Source organism: Lutra lutra, chromosome 14 (genome assembly GCF_902655055.1).
Source record: "Lutra lutra chromosome 14, mLutLut1.2, whole genome shotgun sequence".
NCBI lineage: Eukaryota > Metazoa > Chordata > Mammalia > Carnivora > Mustelidae > Lutra > Lutra lutra.
Genome location: NC_062291.1, coordinates 72,360,390 through 72,383,246, shown reverse-complemented (window position 1 = coordinate 72,383,246; position 22,857 = coordinate 72,360,390). Strand labels below are relative to the sequence as shown.

General features: G+C 38.3%; 1 protein-coding gene across 1 annotated transcript in view; it reads right to left on the bottom strand.

Moving 5' to 3' along the window:
• NHLRC2 (NHL repeat containing 2) overlaps window positions 1-22,736 on the bottom strand; it is a 65,306-nt gene extending 42,570 nt beyond the window's left edge. The window contains exons 1-3 of the mRNA XM_047701471.1: window positions 22,347-22,736; window positions 19,370-19,522; window positions 339-794 (exon numbers count right to left, since the gene is read on the bottom strand). Of these exons, the coding sequence (XP_047557427.1) occupies window positions 339-794; window positions 19,370-19,522; window positions 22,347-22,524 (787 nt within the window). The 5' untranslated portion in view covers window positions 22,525-22,736. The remainder of the gene's footprint in view (window positions 1-338; window positions 795-19,369; window positions 19,523-22,346) is intronic.
• Window positions 22,737-22,857: the final 121 nt, after the last annotated feature.

Sequence of the window (22,857 nt, the reverse complement as noted above, 5' to 3'; positions counted from 1 at the left end):
AGGCATCCTAAGAATAGCACCAGGCTTAGGAATAAGACTAGTTTATTTGCATTGGTAATGCAGATAACCCCTACTCTATGTATTAATGCTGCATATGTTACCAAAGCAGGATTGCAAAGAGATGAATTACTTTTGACTGTTATGTTACTAGATGTCAATTCAACTTGAGTAAGCCGGATTAATAAGAATGTGCTTAACAGGTTTTATTAACTATGTAGATGTCAGTATAAGCCTGTTTTAGATCTAAAACCAGCGTGATAAATTTCAATTTTAATACATTTCCTTGAGCTTTTTCACTGTAAAATATATTATGTATCATAACTAGAAGCAAACTTTACCTCCAATGCTGTACTGAATTTCTCCATTCTTCCAGACGACCAAAATTCTATGATGTCCAGTATCTGCTATTACCAATCTATTAGAAACATGGTCTACTGTTACTTTGCCAGGAAACAGCAATGGTGAAGGTGGCAAAGAATCTTTATAGAGTTTTACTTCAATTTTATTATCTCGGATCTGTCCCCTGTCTTTGTAATACTTTAACGCCATGGAAGTATATAAAAATAGTTTATCTTTGTGTCCCTCTCCAATCAAAGAAAATAACATATTTCCACGGGGTCCAAGTATGACCAGAGTTGGCCAGCAGGAAACTTCTAGTTCTTGCCAAAGACTGGCATCTGCATCATTAACCACAGGATGGGTGATGTTGTATCGAAGAACAGCGCTCTTAATGTTATCCAGGACTTTTTCATTTGGAAACTTAGCCGAGTGAACGCCAACAATCAGAAGACCATCTAAATGGGAAAAATTGTAAGTTAAACATCACGAAGCATTGAAGTTTGAATGTCACCATCCACACATTAGGTTATGGGTCATTAATGAACAGTCCAGAGTTTTTGTTTTTGTCTTTTTTTTTTTAAGGGCAGAACTAAAATAGTGTTTTCAACTGCATTTAAACATGAATAAAAAAATTAACATTTAAATCTGATGACAATCTTGATTACATAAAAATACATACGATCAAAATAATGTGGGTATTTCAGGACTGAACCTCTTTGTGTCCTTTATCTAGACAAATTTTTTAAAAACAATTTTTTTAAAGATTTTATTTATTTATTTGACAGAGATCACAAGTAGGCAGAGAGGTGGGCAGAGAGGGTGGGGGAAGCAGGCTCCCTGCTGAGCAGAGAGCCCGATGCGGGGCTTGATCCCAGGACCCTGAGATCATGACCTGAGCCGAAGGCAGAGGCTTAACCCACTGAGCCACCCAGGCACCCCAATGTTTGCACACTCTTGAGCACGCATTCTCTCTTTGTTGAATAAATGAAATCTTTAGGGAAAACAAAAACAAAATTTGGAAATGAAATAGACTATAAAAAAGATTCCTTTTGTCAATCTACTTACCCCATAACACTCATTTAAAATTTGATGTATTTCATTGACGTTGCTTATATGGAGAGGTTATTTATTGCAGTTTTCCCCTTTAAAATTCATAGTGGCTATGAGTGCTTTTTGCTAGTATTTATTGTCGTATTATCCTCTTAGGTTTTTCTGGCCTACATACATTACAGATTAACAGAAGGAATATAAGATGATTCTATAATATAAGGTCTTTATTTAAAATTACTATTAAATGGGGGCGCCTGGGTGGCTCAGTTGGTTAAGCAAGTGCCTTCGGCTCAGGTCATGATTCTGGAGTCTCAAGATCAGGTCTCACCTCCAGGTCCCTGCTTGGCGGGGAGTCTGCATCTTCCTCTGACCTCTCCCCTCTCATGTTCTCTCTCAAATAAATAAATAAAATCTTAAAAAAAAATACTATTAAATGGTTCTTAAAACAAGCCTCAATTTCAGATAGCAGAACTGCTAAAAACTAAGAGCAACATATTTCTTTTACCTAATCAACACAGTGTGTCAAGAAGATGATATAGGAAAAAAAAAAGTAAAAAGCATTTGGCTGGATTCAGAGAAAGAACTCAATACTGACTACCAAGATAACAGAGGTAATATTTAAATTATAATTTCCTAACCCACTCATCAAAAAATATGCACATCAGCATGAAGAAAAAATAAAACCACACAAATTACATAACAGAGGTGATATGTAAATTACAATTTCCCAACCCACTCATCAAAAACTATGCACATCAGCATGAAGAAAAAATAAAACCACACAAATTCGGAGGTGTAATTTCCTGATAGCCCATCCTTCCATTTGCAACTATTAACTCCCAACAAAACACATACATCACACACATACACACAGAGCCCCTCTGTATAAGGAACCAGAAAAGTACACAAAAGCAGGTACATTGTTAGCAGGGGGTCAAAACTTGGAGAAGTCGACCCTGAAGGGGAGTTTCCAGTTTCCCTTTCTCTTTCATGGCTTTGCCCTCAAGATGGGCCTCAGTTTAGAAGTAATGCAGGTGGTGAAAACAATGGAACTCCCTTCCTGGCCCAAGGAGCCAGGGAGACTGGAGGGTGTGGAGAAAACCTCAAGGGGAGGAGAGCAGGAGACGGGGACCCCCCACATCTAAGTATGAACACTCACAAGTCTTGGCTTAACTCCTAAACTATACCTGTTTGAGGCAGGCCTACAAAAGTGTAGCAGAGGCTGGAGTTGAAGAATCAAGGATTGAGTTGCTGAGCTGATGAAAGCAGAGCAGAGCTGATTGAAGATGAGACAGAACTTAGAGTCTGAACCAACAAAGCTGAATGCCTGTGAAAACAAGTGACAGACCCCAGCACCAAAATAAAGCCGAAGTATGAATTAGTAGACAAAGACTTTAAAGGAACTATAACTATGCTCCATGAGGTAAAGAAAAACACACTTGAAATAAATGAAAAGATAGGAAATACAGACAGAAATAGAAACTCTAAGAAAGAGCTAAATGAAAATTTTAGAACGTAAAAATACTATATTTAAAATAAATTCACAGGATGCCTGCGTGGTTCAGTCAATTAAGCAGCTGCCTTCGGCCCGGGTCATGATCCCAGCATCTTGGGATCGAGTCCCACATGGGGCTCCTTGCTCAGCAGGGAGCCTGATTCTCCTTCTGCCTGCCATTCTGTCTGCCTGTGCTCTCTCTCTCTGACAAATAAATAAAATCTTTAAAAAATTAAAAAAAAAAAATTCACTGGATGGCAATGGTAAAAAAGAGATGACAGAGAAAAGAGTCAATAAACCTAAAAATAGCTCAATGGAAATTATCCAATATAAAGAACACAAAGAAAGAAGACTGGAAAGCAAAAATGAACAGAACTTCACGGACCTGCGGAACAGTTTAAATGATTTAATGTAAGTAGATTTGGAATCACTGAAGAAGAAGAAAGACTGGGCAGAAAAAAAGTCTGAATAATACCAAAACTTCCAAAATTCAACTGACGATATAAATTTACAGAATTCAAGAAATTCAAGAACTCAAGAAATTTACTCTAAATAGGATAAATCAAAAGAAAATCATGTTAAGACTCTGAAAACCAAAGATTAAAAACCAAACCCCACAAACATTTTGAAAGAAAATACACACAGAAATGACATTGTGATTAGTGGTTGTTCAGGCACTGGGAAGAATGGTGGTGGGGAGGAGTGGGAAGAATTATACACTTAAAATATGTGTAGTTTACTGGGTGTCAAATATACAAAAATACAGTTTTTAAAAAATTCATTAGCTCTGGAGTCATACTCCCTGTAATCAAAATCTGGCTTTACGACTTGCTGAGTTACTTTGGGCAAGTTACTTAACCTCTCTGGGCATTAGTTTTCTTATTCATAAAATTGGGAAAATAATAGTAACTGCCTCATAGGTCAGTTTTGAGGATTAAAAGAGATCATCTGGGGTGCCTGGGTGGCTCAGTGGCTTAAGTGTCTACCTTCGGCTCAGGTCATGATCCTGGGGTCCTGGGATCGAGTCCTGCATCAGGCTCCCTGCTCGGTGGGGAGTCTGCTTCTCCCTCCCACTCCCCCTGCTTGTGTTCCTGCTCTCACTGTGACTCTCTCTGTCAAATACATAAATAAAATCTTAAAAAAAAAAAGATAATCTGTATAAGACATTTAGCATAGTACCTTGTATACTATAAAAGCTCAACGAATGTTTACCATCCTTTTTTAAAGTTATAGGTACAAAAATAAATAAAAGAAAAATACATTTTCTAACTAAAGCAATTACTAAAATAAAATAGCAAGGAAGATACATCGTTTGAACAAACACAAAAAATAAAAGCTAATACATACAATGCTTATGCATAATAATCATAAATAAATATGAATGGGCTTCACTCATCTATTGAAAGAAAAAAATCTGGATATATTCTGTATACCAGAAATACAACTAAAACAAAGTTAACCAAAAAAGCTAAAAATAAAGGGGTAGGCAAAGGTGCACCAGGAAAAGAAAGCAATACAAGGTCATGATCCTAATATTAGACAAGGCAGATTTCAAGCACCAAAGCATTAAACGTGACAAACATTTTAATGCAAAAAGCATTCACAAGAAAGATAAAACAGTAACAGGCTAAAACAGTAATGAATATCCATGTACCAAATAATGAAAGCAGCAATCTAATAAAGCAGAAACATGCCACTCTCAGTGTGAACCAGATCAAGCAGATATAGAAAGCCTAATTAACATAATCAGTGAGGTAGATCTTATTGATACATATCAAATTATACTGTGATAATATATTTTCTTCTGAAATATACCCAGAGTATTGATAAATACTGATCACATAAAGAAAGCACTATGAAGAATACACTCTAACCACATTATAATAAAACTAAATATTAATAACAAAAAACAAAAGTAGCCTCCATGCCCAGTGTTGAGCCCAATGCGGGGCTTGAACTCTCAACCAACCCTGAGATCAACACCTGAGCTGAAATCAACAGTCAGACACTCAACCTACTGAGCCACAGGGGCATACAAAAAAGACTTTTGTTTAGGAGAAACACACTATTTCTGTGTATTTCTCCTTTACTCTCACATTACGACCACACTCACAACACTTTTGACACCAGAAATGTGGGTTTTTGCCCCATTAGGCAATTGTCTGTAACACTGAATGGGTGTCCCATGATTCAATTCTGATATTAACCACAGTCAGTGCAGACACCACAGGTTAAGGGTTCAATCCTATAAGACAGATGGCCCTGCCACTTTAGATGCCAATCACAAGTAATAGGTCCCCAAATTATCCTCAACTTCTGTTGCACTTGTCTACAAATGAGAGATTTGACTTTTCCCTTGGATTCAATTATTTGTTAGAACAGCTCACAAAACTCAAGGCAACGGTTATGTTTATCAGTTTATTATAAAAAGATATAATAAAGGATACAAATACACAGGACAAGTTGTGGGAGTGGGGGTGGAGCTTCCACTCTCTCACCAAGGCCTTCACTTTCCCAGCACCTTCATTTGTTTACCAACTTGGAGGTTCTCTGAATTCCGTACCTCTGGAATTTTTATGGAGGGTTTATCACATAAGCATTATAGATCATTAGCTCCATTTCCAGCCCCTTTCTCCTCTGGAAAATGGGGTATAGGGCTCAAAATCCCTTGCTTCTAATCATGGCTTACCAACCAAAGTTCACCTCAGAATAAAACACACTGTTAATCTCCCAGGAAATTCCAAGGGATTCAGGAACTCTGTCAAGAACTGGGGGGGTCAAAAACCAAATATTAAAACAAATGATGCCCTAGTGCTCTTATCACTTGGGAAGTCACAAGAGTTTCAGGACCTATGTGCCAGGAACCCAGGACAGAGACCAATATACATATTTTCTATTATCTCAACACCTGTCCACTTAAAAATTTTAAAACTATCAGCTCGACAGAAAGATGAAACAAAAGTTGAAATTACAGAATTTCTAAAAAATGATAATGAACATACTATATAATTTATGACAGAAGAAAACTCATAGTCTTCAATTCAGAGCCTTAAACATTTATATCAAAAATTAAAATAGATGATTAAATACCCTGCTATAAAAATCTAGGAAAACACATAAAAGACCTCAAATAGCCAAAGCTATCTTGAAAAAGAAAAACAGGGGTGCCTGGGTGGGTCAGTTGGCTAAGCATCTGCCTTCAGCTCAGGTCAGGATCCTGGGGTTCCAGGATCAAGCCCCACATCAGGCTCCCTGCTCAGTGGGGAGCCTGCTTCTCCATCTCTCTCTGCCTGCTGCTCTGCCTACTTGTGCTCTCCCCTTCTCTCTCTATCAAATAACTAAAGAAAATCTTAAAACAAAACTGGAGGTCTCCTAACTCCAGACTTCAAGTTATACTACAAAGTGGTAGCAATTAAAACTGTATGGTACCGGCATAAAAATAGACACAATGATCAATGGAATAGAAAACCCAGAAATAAACCTGTAATTACATGGTCAATTAATCTTTGACAAAGGAGGAATGAATAAACAATGAGAAAAAGACAGTGTCTTTTTCAAATGGTGTTGGGAAAACTGGACAGCTACATGCAAAAGAATGAAAGTGGACCAATTTTTCACCATACACAAAAATAAACTCAAAATGGATTAAAGACCTAAACGTGAGACCTGAAACCATAAAAATCTTTGACAAAAACACAGGCAGTAATTTCTCTAACAACAGGATAGCAATATTTTTCTAGATATGTCTCCTGAAGCAAGAGAAGTAAAAGCAAAAATAAACTATTGGGTTGAAATCAAAACAAAATGTTTCTGCACAGCAAAGAAAACAATCAACAAAACTAAAAGGCAACCTACTGAATGGGAGAGAGATTTGCAAATGACACATCCGATAAAGGGTTAGTATCCAAAATATATAAAGAGCAGATACAACTCAACACCCAAGAAACAAATAACCCAATTTAAAAATGGGCAAAAGACATGAACATTTTTCCAAAGAAGATATCCAGATGGCTAAAAGACACATGAAAAGATACTCAACATTACTCATCAGCAGCAAAAATGCAAATCAGAACCACAATGAGGTATCACCTCACCCCTGCCAGAATGGCTAAAATCAAAAACACAGGAAACAAACAGAGAGGATGTGGAAAAAAAGGAACCCTCTTGCACTGTTGGTCGGAACACAAACTGGTGCAGCCACTGTGAAAAACAGTATGGAGGTTCCTCAAAAAATTAAAAATAGAACTATCCTACAATCCAGTAATCACAGAAATGGGTATTTACTCCCAAAATACAAAAACACTAACTCAAAAAGATACATGCACTCCTGTATTTATTGCAGCATTATTTATAACAGCCAAACTATGGAAGCAGCCCAAATGTCCATCCATAAATGAGCAGATAAAGATGTGTATATACACACACACACACACACACACTGGAATATTATTCAGCCATAAAAAAGAATGAAATCTTAACATTTGCAACAACATGGATAGTTAGAGAGTATAATGTTAAGTGAAATAAGTCAGTCAGAGAAAGACAAATACCATATAATTTCACTCATATGTGGAATTTAAGAAACAAATGAGCAAAAGAAAAAAGAGAAAGAGACAAGCCAAGAAACAGACTCTTAACTATAGATAACAAACTGATGGTTACCAGAGGGGAGGAAGTGGGGATGGATGAAATAGGGGATGGGGATTAAGAGTATACTTGTCATGATGAGCACTATGTGCTCATAGAATAGAATTGTTGAGACACTATATTGTACACCTGAAACTAATGTAACACTGTATCTTAACTATACTGTAATTAATATTAAAAAACATGTTCTTTGGGTTTCAGGAGGGTTTCTACTTTTAATCCAGTGGTTACCTTTGTAATAATACCTTTTATCATTTTACAAAAGTATTAATCCCCATTTTTCATAAACTTTTATTATCTGGTCAATAATTTTTTAAATTAATTAATTAGAGAGAGAGAGAGAGCAAGCACGCAGGGGGAGGAACAGAAGGAGAGAGAGAATCTCAAGCAGACTCTGCACTGAGTGTGGAGGCTGATGCAAGGCTGATCCCACCACCCTAAGATCCTGACCTGAGCAGAAACCAAGAGTCAGACATTCAACTGACCAAGACATCCAGGCACCCCAGTCAATCATTTTTAAATGGCATCCTTTAATTCCCACCTATCACCTATACAATAATCAATAGTTCTGTTTTCCATTCTCTCCTTTTTTCCCTTTCTTTTTACTTGTATTCTATCTCTATATGATTTTACATTATTCTTCTACTCACAGGTGACAGTTATATTTTGTCAATTTAGCTAAAGTGATACTGTTTTCCAGTATTCTAGTCCCTGCTTAGTTCTTATCCTTTAGTGAAAGAGATACTTTACGAGCGAACTGGAGGCGCAGAGGCAGCAGCAGCCATATTCTCTTTTGCCTGGAAGACTGGTGCAGCGACCATGCGCTACTGCATTTCACACTCTGCAGCTTATGTGCCGTCTCACCTTGCTGGCTGGCTGGTTGTGGGACAGCAGCTAAGCCCCCCACAGCTGAACCACAGCTCCTGCCAGACCTCCTCCCTCAGCTGCTCCAACTCCTAGGTCAGATGAGTGTATAACTCCATAACAAAGGACAACAACTTACTCTGTTGGTCACCTCACTACTTAGCTTGGAAGTCTGCATGGGTCCCAGTTCATGCTCGCAGGTGGCAGCCGCTTCTGCTCTCCCTTATTTCATCTCTATCTTTCCTTTTCAACTGCCTGACCAGCTGACTTCAAGTTGAGGCACCAGACACACAAGTAACAGTCATATGCAGACTAGATAAGCAGCTCCTGCAACTATATTAGGTCAAGCGCCCATAATAAATCCTTTATTATTTCTCATCACGGATATACATATGAAACCTTCAGCCATCCATCTCTCAAGTGGATTCACCAGAAAGTAGATTCACAGGTGCATCTATTCACAGGTGATTCTCTGAGTTCTTGAACATTCAAAACTAGTTTTCTATAAGCCTGATTGAATCTTGAAAGATAGCTGGTTAGCTATAACATCCTTGGTTTATAGTTTCTCTATATAAGATTCTTTAAAATGTACTGTTGCTTTGCTTTGTATGTTATGTATGTAAAGACTGTCCTGTCCAATTTACGTGCTTCTGAAAGTCATAATTTTTCTTGGAGGTCCTGAAATTTTTTTTTTTTAAGATTTTTATTTATTTGACAGGGAGAGAGATCACAAGTAGGCAGAGAGGCAGGCGGGGGGGGGGGAAGGCAGGTTCCCTGCGGAGCAGAGACCCCCCCCCCCCGATGTGGGGTTTGATCCCAGGACCCCGAGATCATGACCTGAGCTGAAGGCAGAGGCTTAACCCACTGAGCCACCCAGGCGCCCTAGGTCCTGAAATTTCTTGAACATCTCTAACGTATATAATAGTTTAAAACAGCATACTTCTTGGGCTGTTATTCTGTCAGTTTTCCCTGGTATCTGGTAGTACCTTTCAATATATAGATCCAAGGTTTCTTTTACTTTCAGAGCATTTTTTGGATTCTAATTTTACATTATTAGTTTTGGTCAGTTGTTTTGATTTTTGTCTTTAGTCTCTAAGCAGTCTTGTGTTTGATCTCTTCTGCCTGTCTTTGTATTCAATCATTTCCTCTGTTTCTACTTTTTTTTCTAGCTAATTTTCATTCTCTAAGTTTGTTTACCTCCCACTTTACTTCAATGCCCCTTATTCATTTTATATGAATTTATTGCCCCTTAGGCACCTTGTAATTTAGTCTTCATTTCTAACATAATTCTGATCTTTTTTACTCCTTTTCTGAGTTCAAGCACCACTCATTTCTTACACCTTTGGGTGGGGGGGGGGGGGACATTTCCATTCTTAGTTTTTGAATTTCTGAATCAAGATCCTTTTCCAGTATTCCTAAATGCTGTTTGAGGATTGATCGATTGATCTTTCTATAATTCAGTATGGGTTGTGTTACAGTTTTTATCATTTTTTTGATCACTTTTAAAAAAGATTTTATTTTACAGAGAGAGACATAGGAAGAGAGGGAACACAAGCAGAGGGAGTGGGAGAGGCAGGCCTCCCGCTGAGCGGGGAGCCTGATGCGGGGCTCGATCCCAGGACTCTGGGACCATGACCTGAACCGAAGGCAGCCGCCAGCAAACTGAGCCACCCAGCCACCCCCTGATCATTTTTAAGGAAGAATGTTCATCAGCATTTCAACTCTGAACCACATTTTCAGCTTTTTATAGTTTACATGGATGTGATCTGCTTTGTAATATTTGTAATATTTCCATCCATTTTGTGGACAGGGCTCCTAGGCTTTTCCAATAGTTCCCTTTTTCTATGTAGTTTCATTTTTGGGTAGCATCGTTAGAAGGAGGGATTGATGTGTATTTTCTTTCTTTTTTTTTTTTTCCCCTGCAAGATCCTTAACTTTTCCCTCTTATTTAAAAAAAATTTTTTTGGGGCGCCTGGGTGGCTCAGTGGGTTAAGCCGCTGCCTTCGGCTCAGGTCATGATCCCAGGTCCTGGGTTCGAGCCCCACATCGGACATTCTGCTTAGCGCGGAGCCTGCTTCCTCCTCTCTCTCTGCCTGCCTCTCTGCTTACTTGTGATTTCTCTCTGTCAAATAAATAAATAAAATCTTTAAAAAGAAAAAAAATTTTTTTTAAGTAGACTATCTTCAAGGGAAACTACACCTCTGTATCCAATTCACTCTAAGAAGCAATGCTTCTCTCAGGCTTCTGTTCTTAGTCCCATACTCCTCCTTCAAAAGCTAGTATTATGATCTAAAACTGTGTTCAATATTTGGCATCTAATTTGGAGTTTCTCTTTCTACTGGTTAAGGGGTCACTCTGTGCCTTGCCCAAGACCTGTGATCCACTCTTCTTTTTTTCATGGAGTCTTTTAGCCTCTCCCATTCCTGTTCCAGCACCTGCAGGCTTGCAGAAGAGGTCCTTTAATGGAATTCAGTTTATTTCTCAACCTACAGGTAATTTGAAGGCCATGATATTCTGTTGTTTACTATTGCTGAATGAATGATCAAGCGTGGTTTTAGTTACTCTTTTTGTTTTTATATTTGAGGAAGATGAAAAGATAAATGAGGAGATTCAAAAACAGGTGGCCTTCCTTCTCCTCCAAACCCAGAAGTAGGAGAGATAAATTACTGTTTTTAACATCAGTTATACTGAGATATAATTTACTTAAAGTAAATTTTGTCCCTCAATACTTTGTTAACTGATTAAATAAATATAACTAAACCCTAAAACCAGCCTCTTACTTAACGGGAAAAAATGAGAAGTATTTCCAGTAAGATAAAGAAAAGGCAAAGGTGCTCACCGTCTCTACTACTACTGAATAATGAATTGGGAGGGGATTTTTAGCCAACAAAATTAGATAAGAGAAATCAATTATAAATAAGATTTGGAAAATTTCTTTGAAGATAATATAGCATGTTAGGGAAACCACAGAGAAACAATTGTAAAACCAAACCAAGTAATAAAAGATTCGGGAAGCAGAACATAAAATTAATAGATAAAAATCAATAGCCTTTATATACCTATACAACAACCAGTTAGAGTATTTAATGCTAGACGAAACCCCACTTAAAATAAATAGCCACAAGTAAATGAAAACACTTCTAACCACATTCTAAAATGCAATTTAAAACTACATCAAGGGGTACCTGGCTGGCTCAGTCAGAAAAGCATGCAACCCTTGGTGTCAGGATAAGTTTGAGTCCCATGCTGGATGCAGCGTTTACTTAAAAAATAAATAAAACTACACCAAGGTACCACTCACCTATTAAATCAGTACAAATTAAAAAGCATGTCAATACATTTTACTGGGGCAGCAGTGGGGGAAAGAAGCATCTTACCCTCTCTTAGTAGGAATGTAAACTAGTACAAGTCTCCTGGTGCTGAATATAGCAATACCCAACAAAACTATGCCTTATGTATTTAACTTTGACCCAGAAATGCCCCTTCTAAGAACTTACCCTTAAGATATGCCACCAGCAATATAAAAACATATTCACGAAGTTATTCACTGTTTGTAACTGTTAAATATTGAAAACAAACTAGAGGCTGATACAAAGGATAGGACAATGGCTGAATTATTTATTATTCTAAATTACAACACACACACACACAATGGGGTGCTATGTACTATTAAAAATAATCAGGAAGTTCTCTATATGGAGTGGCTACCAGGATACACTGATATATTAAAAAAGCAAAATGCACAAAAGCAGAGTAGGTCACCATTAGTATTTTTCTAAGAAAGAAAATAGAAAGAATGGAAGAATGGGATGGAAAGAATAAGAAACAGGCAGAAGAAATGGGTAGATGGAACTGTACTATCTACACAGTTCTGACTTTCAGGACCCTGTTTAAATTTTATATCCTCAAAAACAAACAAAATCAACTAAAAATACAAACAAATGAATCTAACTGTACTTCAAATGAATAACATAACCTCATGGGGAGTGGGAAAGCCTAATCTAAGTTAGTTTTTAATTAATTGAGAAGACTAGAAGCAAAGACACCCCAGTAGCAATAAGCACAAGTAGCAAAGATCTTGTTTTCTCAAAACCCATTCCCAATATTCAATGCTAAAAGGAATCAGAGCTCCCTGGAGAAATGGCTGATTCAGAGAAGGGGCTGGGAAAGTACAAGAGGAAACTTTAAATATTTTGTTGTGACAAGTAAAGAAGTACTCAAAGAATGGTAAGGGCATGTCAAAATAACACAGGTGATAGCCTGACGAGGATTCCATTCATCAAACAGGGAAAATATGAACATCTAAATACTGATGGTGATGATTATAACCCAATGAATTAAATAAGAATTCATGAGTCAATGGGACGCCTGGGTGGCTCAGTTGGTTAAGCGGCTGCCTTCAGCTCAGGTCATGATCCCAGTCTCCTGGGATGGAGTCCCGCATCAGGCTCCTTGCTCTGCAGGGAGCCTCCTTCTCCCTCTGCCACTCTGTCTGCCTGTGCTCACTCTCTCTCTCACTCTCTCTGACAAATAAATAAATAAAATCTTAAAAAAAAAAAAAAGAATTCATGAGTCAAATCTCTATATATTTTATATGTGTAACATGCATACACACAATATATATACAGCAAAACACACATTACATCAACATACACATACATATACTCCTTCTGATAAACATACTTAACAGTTCTTCGAAGAAGTGAAGATTAGGGGGAGATGGGAATCCCGAGAAGGTGTTAACTAGGTGAAGAAAATAAGGAAGGAGATTCATGGAGCGAAAACAACACACATAAAACACAGTGCATGAAAGATAGAAGAGATTAAAGACGGTATGTGACTAAGCACAGAGAACAAAGGGAAGCAGGGGACAAAATAAGAAAAAAAAACCTATAGAGGCAGGATCAAAATTGTAAGTCATGTAAAGGATGTTTTAGATTGTTATCCTTAAGAGCAATGGAAGTCATTTGGAGAATGAAGTGCAAATCTCAAAGATAATTTACACTAAATCCATGACCTTCTCTTCCAAAACTGTCCTTTCTATAGTGTGTCCTTTCACTGAATGGCACCAGCATCTGTCCAATTATACAAGCCAAATACCTACCTAGGAGATCTCTGTAATAACCAAAGAGCCCTCTCTCATCATCCATATTTAATCCATAACCAAATGCTATTAATTTTATTCCTCTGTAACTAGTTTCAAGCTAGTACCAGGTCCCAGAGGGAGCACAACAACCTTGTCCTAGATCTCTTACATCCGTTCTTGAACACTAATTAGTTACCCATCCAGGAGTGCGACTAATCTTTAAACAAACACAAATCTCATCATATCACCCTCTTCCAGAAAATCTTTCATTGCCGTTTGTATAAAAACCAAATCTCATCTCCCCAGTATATTTATCACTCCTTCTTCCCTCCCCTCAGGGTGCTACAGTAACCTGGCCTTCTTCCGGTTCATCCAGAATATCATTATTCCTCTTGCTTTGATGCCTTAACACATAATGCTCCTTCGGCCTGGAATGTTCTTCACCCTCTTTTACCCAGTAAAGCCACATTTTTCATCTAGATCTCAAGCTCAATTTTTACTCTTAAGCTTTAAATTCCTCCAGATTAAACTCCATTATTTGTTTTCATAGCACCCTATAATCTTCCTTAGCACTAATCAGAAATTATAAAGCTATTGGTGAGTATTTGATTATAAGTCTTGCCCCTGTTAACAAGACTATAATTCCCATTAATTATTTAGGTATCATGCATGTTTCATTATTCACTAGCACAGTGCTTAGTACACAGTAGGAAACAAAACAATGACTAGATGGGACATAAACAGTGAAGAAATTTATGTATTTATACAATATATAAACCATATTATATTGTCTAAGTAGACTGTATTAATCTACAAAGACAACTGCTAAGTAACAATGCCTCACATTTTTTCAGTGTCAATAATCTTAAACAGATTAAAAAAATACTTTGCTTTTTCTGTTAACCATACACAATAAAAAAATAGGATGTAAAAGATCCTTCACTTTATGAATCTTTTGCCAGCACAGGGATCAAAACTACTCCATATGGAAGGAAAGGAGGGAGAGGGAAATGGAGGAGGGAAAACTGGGAGGGAAGTGGGAAGGAGAAGCCATATAAAAAGAATAACCACTTCTAAAATAATAGTAATAAAATAATAACTTCAAAAAATCATTTTAAAAACTTCAAAGGTCTTATTTTTCAGAGATACAAATATACAGAATTGTACTAGATTATAACTGTATATAGCAGTATATATAACATTATATTTATATAATATATAGTAGAAAGCACAGTTTAATCACAAACACTGTAATAACCTAGGTAAATGCAAGGACTGAAAAACAGTTGAGGAGTTTTACATGCTAGGAAATTGTAAATGGAGACATTCTGAGATCTAAACGACAAGGATGACACTTCCCTAGGTTAGAAAAGATAAGGGTATTCCAAGCAGAGTGAACACTAAGTGTCAGGGCCTTAAAGCAAGAGGAGCCGTGACACTGAGGAACTAAAGGCAGGCCAGGGAGGCTAGAACATCGTGAGGAAGAGGAGTAGGGTGTGGACAGGTAGGATTTTAGGTTTCGTACTAAAAGCAATAGATACATGAAAAGACCAAAATCACTGAACACTAAAGCATAGAGCTGAAACGTATTTGAATTTTTTAAGAAGTTTTTTTTTTATAGGGGCGCCTGGGTGGCTCAGTGGGTTAAAGCCTCTGCCTTCGGCTCAGGTCATGATCCCAGAGTCCTGGGATCGAGCCCGCGTTGGGGGGGGGGGGGGTCTCTGCTCAGCAGGGAGCCTGCTTCCTCCTCTCTCTCTCTCTGCCTGCCTCTCTGACTACTTGTGATCTGTCAAATAAATAAAATCTTAAAAAATAAAAAAAATTAAAAGTTTTTTTTTATAATTTCAAAAAAGGACGTTGCCCTGTGTCTCTCCTGACATACCCTCAAAGTGCCACAAACTGACCAATATTTCCATCGTACTTCATCTATTCAGAATATATGGACTGCTTCAGAGAGAAAATATAAAGTGTGTACATATTAAGAATTAACATAGTATGTCTGACTGGTATTCTTTTGAAGGCCTGCTTATAAGGGTGGCCCTTGCCAGGATTTCAGGAGGGTGCCTGCCATTCCCAGAACGGTAAGAGTGGCTTGCTAAGCCTAAACTGGTGTACAAATAATATGGTTTATGCTGGGGACGCCTGGGTGGCTCAGTGGGTTAGACCTCTGCCTTCGGCTCAGGTCATGATCTCAGGGTCCTGGGATCAAGTCTCAAGTCGGGCTCTTTGCTCAGCGGGGAGCCTGCTTCTCCCCCCTTCTCTCTCTCTGCCTGCTTCTCTGCCTACTTGTGATCTCTCTGTGTCCATGAATAAATAAAAATCTTAAAAAAAAATATGGTTTATGCTGAACACCTGCTTTCTTTCTGGGACTCTAGAATTTTCCTGCAGAAAATTCCTCCAGAAGCTGCCTATTTTGGCCACCCCCCAAGGAAAAACCTTGGTTGCTGAGTCTCTAATGAGAGTCCCTGGTAACATCTCAAATGTGCTATAACAACTCCTTGCTGGGGAATTAAGTTGTCCGGTATGACTCCACTAAGGGAAGAGGAAGCCTGTGTTTTGTCTCCTCTGGACTTAGCCTCATTCAGGCACCTCTTCCCTTTGCTGCTTTCACGTTGCATCCTTTAGCTGTAACCAATTACAGCTGTGAGTCCTCCTAAAGAATTGTGGAACCTGGGGATGGTACTGGGAAACCTGACACACCATCAAATTATATATGGAGTCACTGGAAGGTTTAGTTTCATTATAAAATTAGAACTCATTCTTCTAATTTTTAATAAAGTTAAAACAGAAAAATAGCATCTACTACATAGTGAGAATACCAGCATTTACCCAGTAGTAATCCTAGCATTTAGGTTGTTAAGTCTGATTTAATTATGCATTAACATAGACATATTAAAATATGTCAAGTGTTCCTAATAGATTTTTTTATGAAATAAGAACACTTTTCCTTAATAGCCATTGTGCTACATTTGTGTATTGTATAATAACATTATCATTAATGCATCCAGCATAAAAAGGCAATAAATTTTATATATTCTCAAGTACAAAGAGGAAAATAAAACCCCCAAATGTGAGCTACCTATCAGTTAATGTAAGTTAATCAGTTAATGTAAACATGTGCTAAATCATTATGAATTAATAACAAGCTTAGGGCACGGCTACATTTAAGAATTTCCTAAAGATCAAAAGGCATTTATAATGTCTCATGCTATCCTGAAAATGATACCGGTCACCGTTAAAAACTTAATTTTAAAAGCTATTTTACAGAGGAAGGAGACTGGGTATTAATTTGGACCCTTTTCAGGCTGTTTTTGAATTAATAAGCACTTCCTCAGTTGGCTGAGCATTTCTGGCTTACTGATGAGATGAGCTGAATATTCCATGGAATTTAAAATAGGCTGCTGAATGTCACTTCAAAAACTATTAGCATTGCTGCAAATATGTTCAGAAACATAGCAGATAGTGATGATACATTCGCTGTAAGAAAGCAAATTAATTTAGTGACAGCTTATTGAGCTTTCATATGAAAATCTCTGGGTATACCTGCTTTTGTGAATATGAATTGAATGTATATTTTGAATAAAAAATATTTTGAAGTTACCAGCATTTTCATAAAGTAGCATATTACTGAAGTAATGTTTCTTTGAAATTACAGTGTTGGGATCACTTCAAGTATCTCACTTCTCAGAAGTGCATTTGCATGTAGAAATAGTTTTTATTTTGTGTCACAATGTGCTATAAAAATGATGCTCCAGTAAACGGATAAAGAGATTACAAAGACCCATTCCAATAAATTCTTGAATTTGCTTCAGGTGTGCGGTAATTAAGTTAACCACATACAGTCTTTTACAGGTTATCTAAGTATGGAAACAGTTAATTCTGGAATTCTTAACCCAGTCTTTCATCCTCCTATTAAACAAACAAACAGGGATGCCTGCGTGGCTCAGCAGTTAAGTGTCTGCCTTTGAGTCAAGTCAGAATCCTAGGGTCCTGGGATTGAGCCCCGCATCACAAGGCTCCCTGCTCAGCGGGGAGCCTGTTTTCCCTCAGCCTGCTGCCACCCCCCCACCCCCCACCCCTACCCCCACCCCCGGCTCCTGCGCGTGCACGCTCGCGCTAGCTTTCATTCTCAATCTCTCTCTCTGGCAAGTGAGATAATAAATCTTTTTTAAAAATAAATAAATCAAAAACAACTTTAAATATCTCTGTATCTTCAGTGGAAGAGAAAGGCTAAGCTATTAAGAATGTTAACTCTTTTTTTTTTTAAAGATTTTTTTTTTAATTTATTTGACAGAGAGAGATCACAAGCAGACGGAGAGGCAGGCAGAGAGAGAGAGAGAGAGAGAGAGAGAGAGAGAAGCAGGCTCCCCGCTGAGCAGAGAGCCTGACCCGGGACTCGATCCCAGGACCCTGAGATCATGACCTGAGCCGAAGGCAGCGGCTCAACCCACTGAGCCACCCAGGCGCCCCAAGAATGTTAACTCTTAATAACGAAACTTTTCACAGCTGGTCTGAACCTAAGGCACCTTCCCCTCATCTTTCCCAGAAGTCCCTACAATCCGGCCACACTCAACTACTGACCTCTCCCCAAGCAGCCTACTCTCCCATGCCTCCCTACTTATCTACCTGTCACTTCCTCAGCCAGCTTTGTCCAGCTCACTTCTCATTTTCAGCTGTAGTAAGTTCAAGCTTAACTGTCTGCTCCTCTGTGAAATCTTTTCCAATGCTTCCAAGCAAAGTGAATTACTCTTTTCCACAGGTTCCATGATGCTTTTTATTCAACTCTGTTACATTATTTCCTCAGCAGCTAGCAGAGTACTCCGCATATATCACATGTTCAAAAAATACACTCACTTGCATGGGCTTGACCAAAACACACAGGGATCCAAAACTAGCGCTAATAAGATACTTTTACTTCTTAAATCAATACAGATAAACTTTTGAAAACATGAGTTAGCTGCCAGTAATACCAGAGACCTTTATAAAGCTCACTGACTGGCAATTTTAAGATAAAATATATTATAATTTATAAGCATCTGAGGTTTCACTTGCACTGAAGAGTTTAACCCAGCATTCCTTTTTTAAATTCACTTTTTTTTTAAACCAAGTTATCTTTCAATTCTGTAATATATTCTCGTTTTTGCTCTAAGATCAGTGATCCTCTATCCCTTTTATCACTCCAATTGTGTTAATTTAAGCCTAATTAAATCAAACCTTTAATTAGTTGCATTAACCTCATATGCTCTTCTTTAGAAAAAAGAAAAGAGAAAGATCTGAAAAAATTTCAAAGTTCTAAAGCAAATATTAAGTATAATCTCTTACATCTTCAGAATTTGTAATACCATAAAAGAGGATTTCCTAGTGTGCTTTGGAAAACATTAACCTTTATAAATCATTTTTTAATAAAGCAGGGTCAAAGAAAAAGTATCTGCTATAATATTTGGCATTCCACTGTAGTTCATGTCATCTGAAATTAAAGGAAGTATAATCACATTTCCTAATAAGAACTTTAAACCTTTATATCTTAGTGAGAAGAGTGTAAGATTAGAGTCACAAGTTTTATTTTCTCATAAGACAAATTTAGGTAAGTCTAAATATACAAAATGAACTTTTAAAAAATACTTGATCATAAAAAAGTAAATCATGTCCTTAACCTCAGAGGAAAAAAAAATATACTAAATCCTGGCTCCTTAGGAAGCTAAACCATTATCACTAAGCTTAACTCTTCATGAGAAGGTACAGGGAGTCCTTAAATCATAGATTAGAAATTACTTTTAGAATCACTGAAGTCTTGCCAAATGTTCATTTTCCTATGAGCAAATGAGTCAGCTACTCCTCCAGTGCCTATGCCTGGACAGTCTGCTAGAAACCAATTAAAGGGCAGATACCTTTATCGGAGTATGTGTGTTCTAATGCATGAAGATCAGGCAATAGGTGAATGCAGTTTATGCAGCAGTAGGTGAAGAAATCCAGGATGACTACTTTTCCACACAGATCCTTGTAGACAGAAATAGGCTCTCTGGTGTTCAGCCATTCTAATCCTGAAATTTACACAAAACAGACTATCATGATTAAAGGAAAAGGCAGAGATAACTTATCTAAAACTTTCCATTAAAACATAAACCATTACTATTTCTAAGGAAGGGCTGAGTGGGTGGGGTAGATGGTAAAGATTCTATAATGGGGCAGTATGCAAATATAGTCAGAAAAAGCTACTAAATTCTTTCAGAAATAGTACACTAGTCTGTGTGTGAAAGAAAGCAAGATCAACACACCTAGGTAAAAAGCGAGAGTAAACAGCAAATATTAAGAGGACCTAAGTACACAATCAGGTTCGAATGAGGCTATCTTAAAAGCAAAACAGGACGAAACTCAAAAAGGGGTAAAGTGTTAAAATATAAACATACAAAATGCCTACGCCAATTTCATAAGAACTAAAGTGCTCTGGATTTGAATGAAACCTTAAATACAAAATATTTTAAATGCAAAGTTAAGCAAAATACACTATTACAGATTTCATGGAAGCAACATTAATATTGATGAAGAACATGTTTCCTTCCCTCCAAAGAAAGGGAGAATCTTATTAATCTGTACTTTGATAAATCAGAATTTATAATTACTTGAGCATGACTTACAATTTTAACTATGGACTGTAAAGATTTTGTTAAAGATTAAAAGTACAACATCTCTACTTAACCAATCTAGAAAAACAAAGATAATGAGCTCATTGTTTATAAGTACAGCCACTAACACTATTAATTACATCTCGAAAGGTATTCAGAAATATTTTATAGAAACTGAAAAACAAAACTGGGTGGCATTAAGTGAATAACAGCAACTAATGACTAGTAACAGTAACTGGAGTTACTCAATTAAAACAAAATTCTAATAAATAAATAAATAACCTGCAAATCAAACTAGTCTTTTGCCTTAACGAGTCCAACCTAGTGAAGTTTTGGGGCAGAGTAAGCTCTTAATTATGCATTTTAATAAAGTGTTAATTGTATACCAGATCACGTAATCATATAAAACTTCAAATTTATGTATGTTTCACATCTTAACTGCAAAATATTTATGAATCGGTCTTTTAAATTTATTTTCTGTAAATACTCAAGAGTGACTTAGATTGGAGAGTAAAGAAAGTATTATTACATGTCAGTTATTGTGCTAGCCAGGCTTAATAATAATAATAAATTTTACAATAACAATTACAATAAATATAATTTTTAAAAACTTAACATCCATTGAGCTGTCCTACAAACTAAGAACTTTAGATATACTACCTCTAATCCGCATTATTCACCTGAAAGCTAAATACTTGTTCTTTTTTATGAGGAGTAAAGTAAGGCTTGGAGAATCAAGTAACTTGCTCAAAATCATGCAACTAGCAAATGAAATAACTAGGATTTAATCCCAATTCTGTCTGAATCCATCCATTACACCACAGTTTCCCATAAACACATCTCTTTTAAGAAATGAACAAGGCATACTGTTTCTGAGATAGTTGTTTATAGTTGATTATAGCTTAAAGAAACCAAGAAAAACTTACCTAGTATTCTGAGCTCAATAATCAGACCCTTCAGAAAATTTGACTAGGTCACATATGAAGCCTGAATATTTTGTTGTATTATTTATGAGTCACTAAGGTCAAATCTCATGGTAATAAAATACACCCACTGTAAATATAAACAGGACTAGAAAATAAAAACACTGGCCCAAAACCTAACTGGTAGCCTGTTTATAACACTATACTATGTAACTAACTTCTTACAAAGTTTTTTAAAAACATGCACATATGTATATTATCTGTTAAAGTTCTTTTGATGGGAGAAGCAGTCATGAACCCAATTCTTTCATAATAACTCCACAATATTTCAAATTCAGGATAGGATTCGTAATGGAAAAAAATAAGCATTTTTGAAGGTGGGAGCAAAAGGCTTGGAAAGACAGGTAAGACTATTTTCAAAGGCAAGGTTCTGGTGTATCTCCCATGAGATACCGAACCCTGCCACAGCCAACCAATTAACTATACATGTGGTTTCAGTGTCACGCCAGGAGACATGCCAACACCAACAAAACAATGCCAGTCTCAACCAAAGAAGGGAAAGTACGGTTTCATTTATCATTCCAAGATGTTCTTCCCATATAGCACTACAGGGAGTATCCGTTCCCTGGTGTTCCAAACCCTCACAGAGCTGGGGTTCAAACCCTGGAGACAGGCCGTAATTGATGCAGATTTTTAAAAAACTACAAATTTCAAGACTTTGAACAGCGAAGTGTGGTACAGCTAAGACACTTGCCAGTCTGGGGTCTGCATAATCCGGCTGCGGCGGTTATTAGTTGCGAAGCCTTGAGGAAATTACTTAGCCGTCTTGTGGCTGAGTTCCCTCAACTATAAAAACTATAATACTAGGTCTTTAAGAGGTCTCAACGAGTTGTAGAGAGGATTAACTAAAACAGTCCCCCGATGTGTTTACAATTGCATGTGGCACAGAAGGGATCAGTAAATGTCAGCATTACGCGCAGAGGAGGACAGTGACGATGCTGGGCAGCCAGACTGAAAGGAGAGGGTGGCATGGACGTTTCAATCCTTGCCAACCGGGGCCACTAAACATTCATGGAATGTCTACTGAGTTAACACAAGGCCCCGGCAGGGACTCGGGATACAGAGGCGAATGTGCACGTCCCCGCGCACCAGAAAACCACCCTTTCCCGCCGCCTGCGGACCCGGGGAAGCCGCAGAGCTGGCGATCCGCCGGGGCGCGGTCGCACAACCCCGCCTCGCCCCCCGCTTCAGGGGAGGGCTCCGTCCCCGAGGAAGGGGAGGTTCCGGGAAGGGTCCCCACCCCAAAGCCTGTCCCTCACCTTCCGGAAACTCGGGCACTGACAAGTCCTGCTCCCAGCCGTCCACCTTCTGCAGATACTGGTAGACCAGACTGTCCTTCTCCTCCTGGGTGACGGCGTCGAGCAGGGCGTACTCCAGCGGGGTCTGCGCGGGGAGCAGGCCCGCGAGGCTACAGCCCCGGGCTCCGGGGGCCGCCATGTTCTCTCCGGACAGTCCGGAGGCGGCCGCCGGGCCCGCGGGAGAGTCTACAGTAGGGAGAGAGGAAGCGATTACGGTCCTTTGGTTTCAAAACGGCACATTCACCTCACTCGCCACCGGCCCCCGCTTCACGTAAACAACACCTTTTTCTTTTGTAATCATGCATTCCAATGTTAAGGTACAAACTGTCGGAATTCCCGGGCCCGTAGTTTAGCCACCCGCCCAAACCACCCCGCCCCTTCCAGAGCGTCCCGGCACAACCGAGCCTGGACATTCAGAGCGCCAGATTCAGCATGGGGAAAGTCTCTGGGTCCGCGTTCCTGGAGCTCTGAG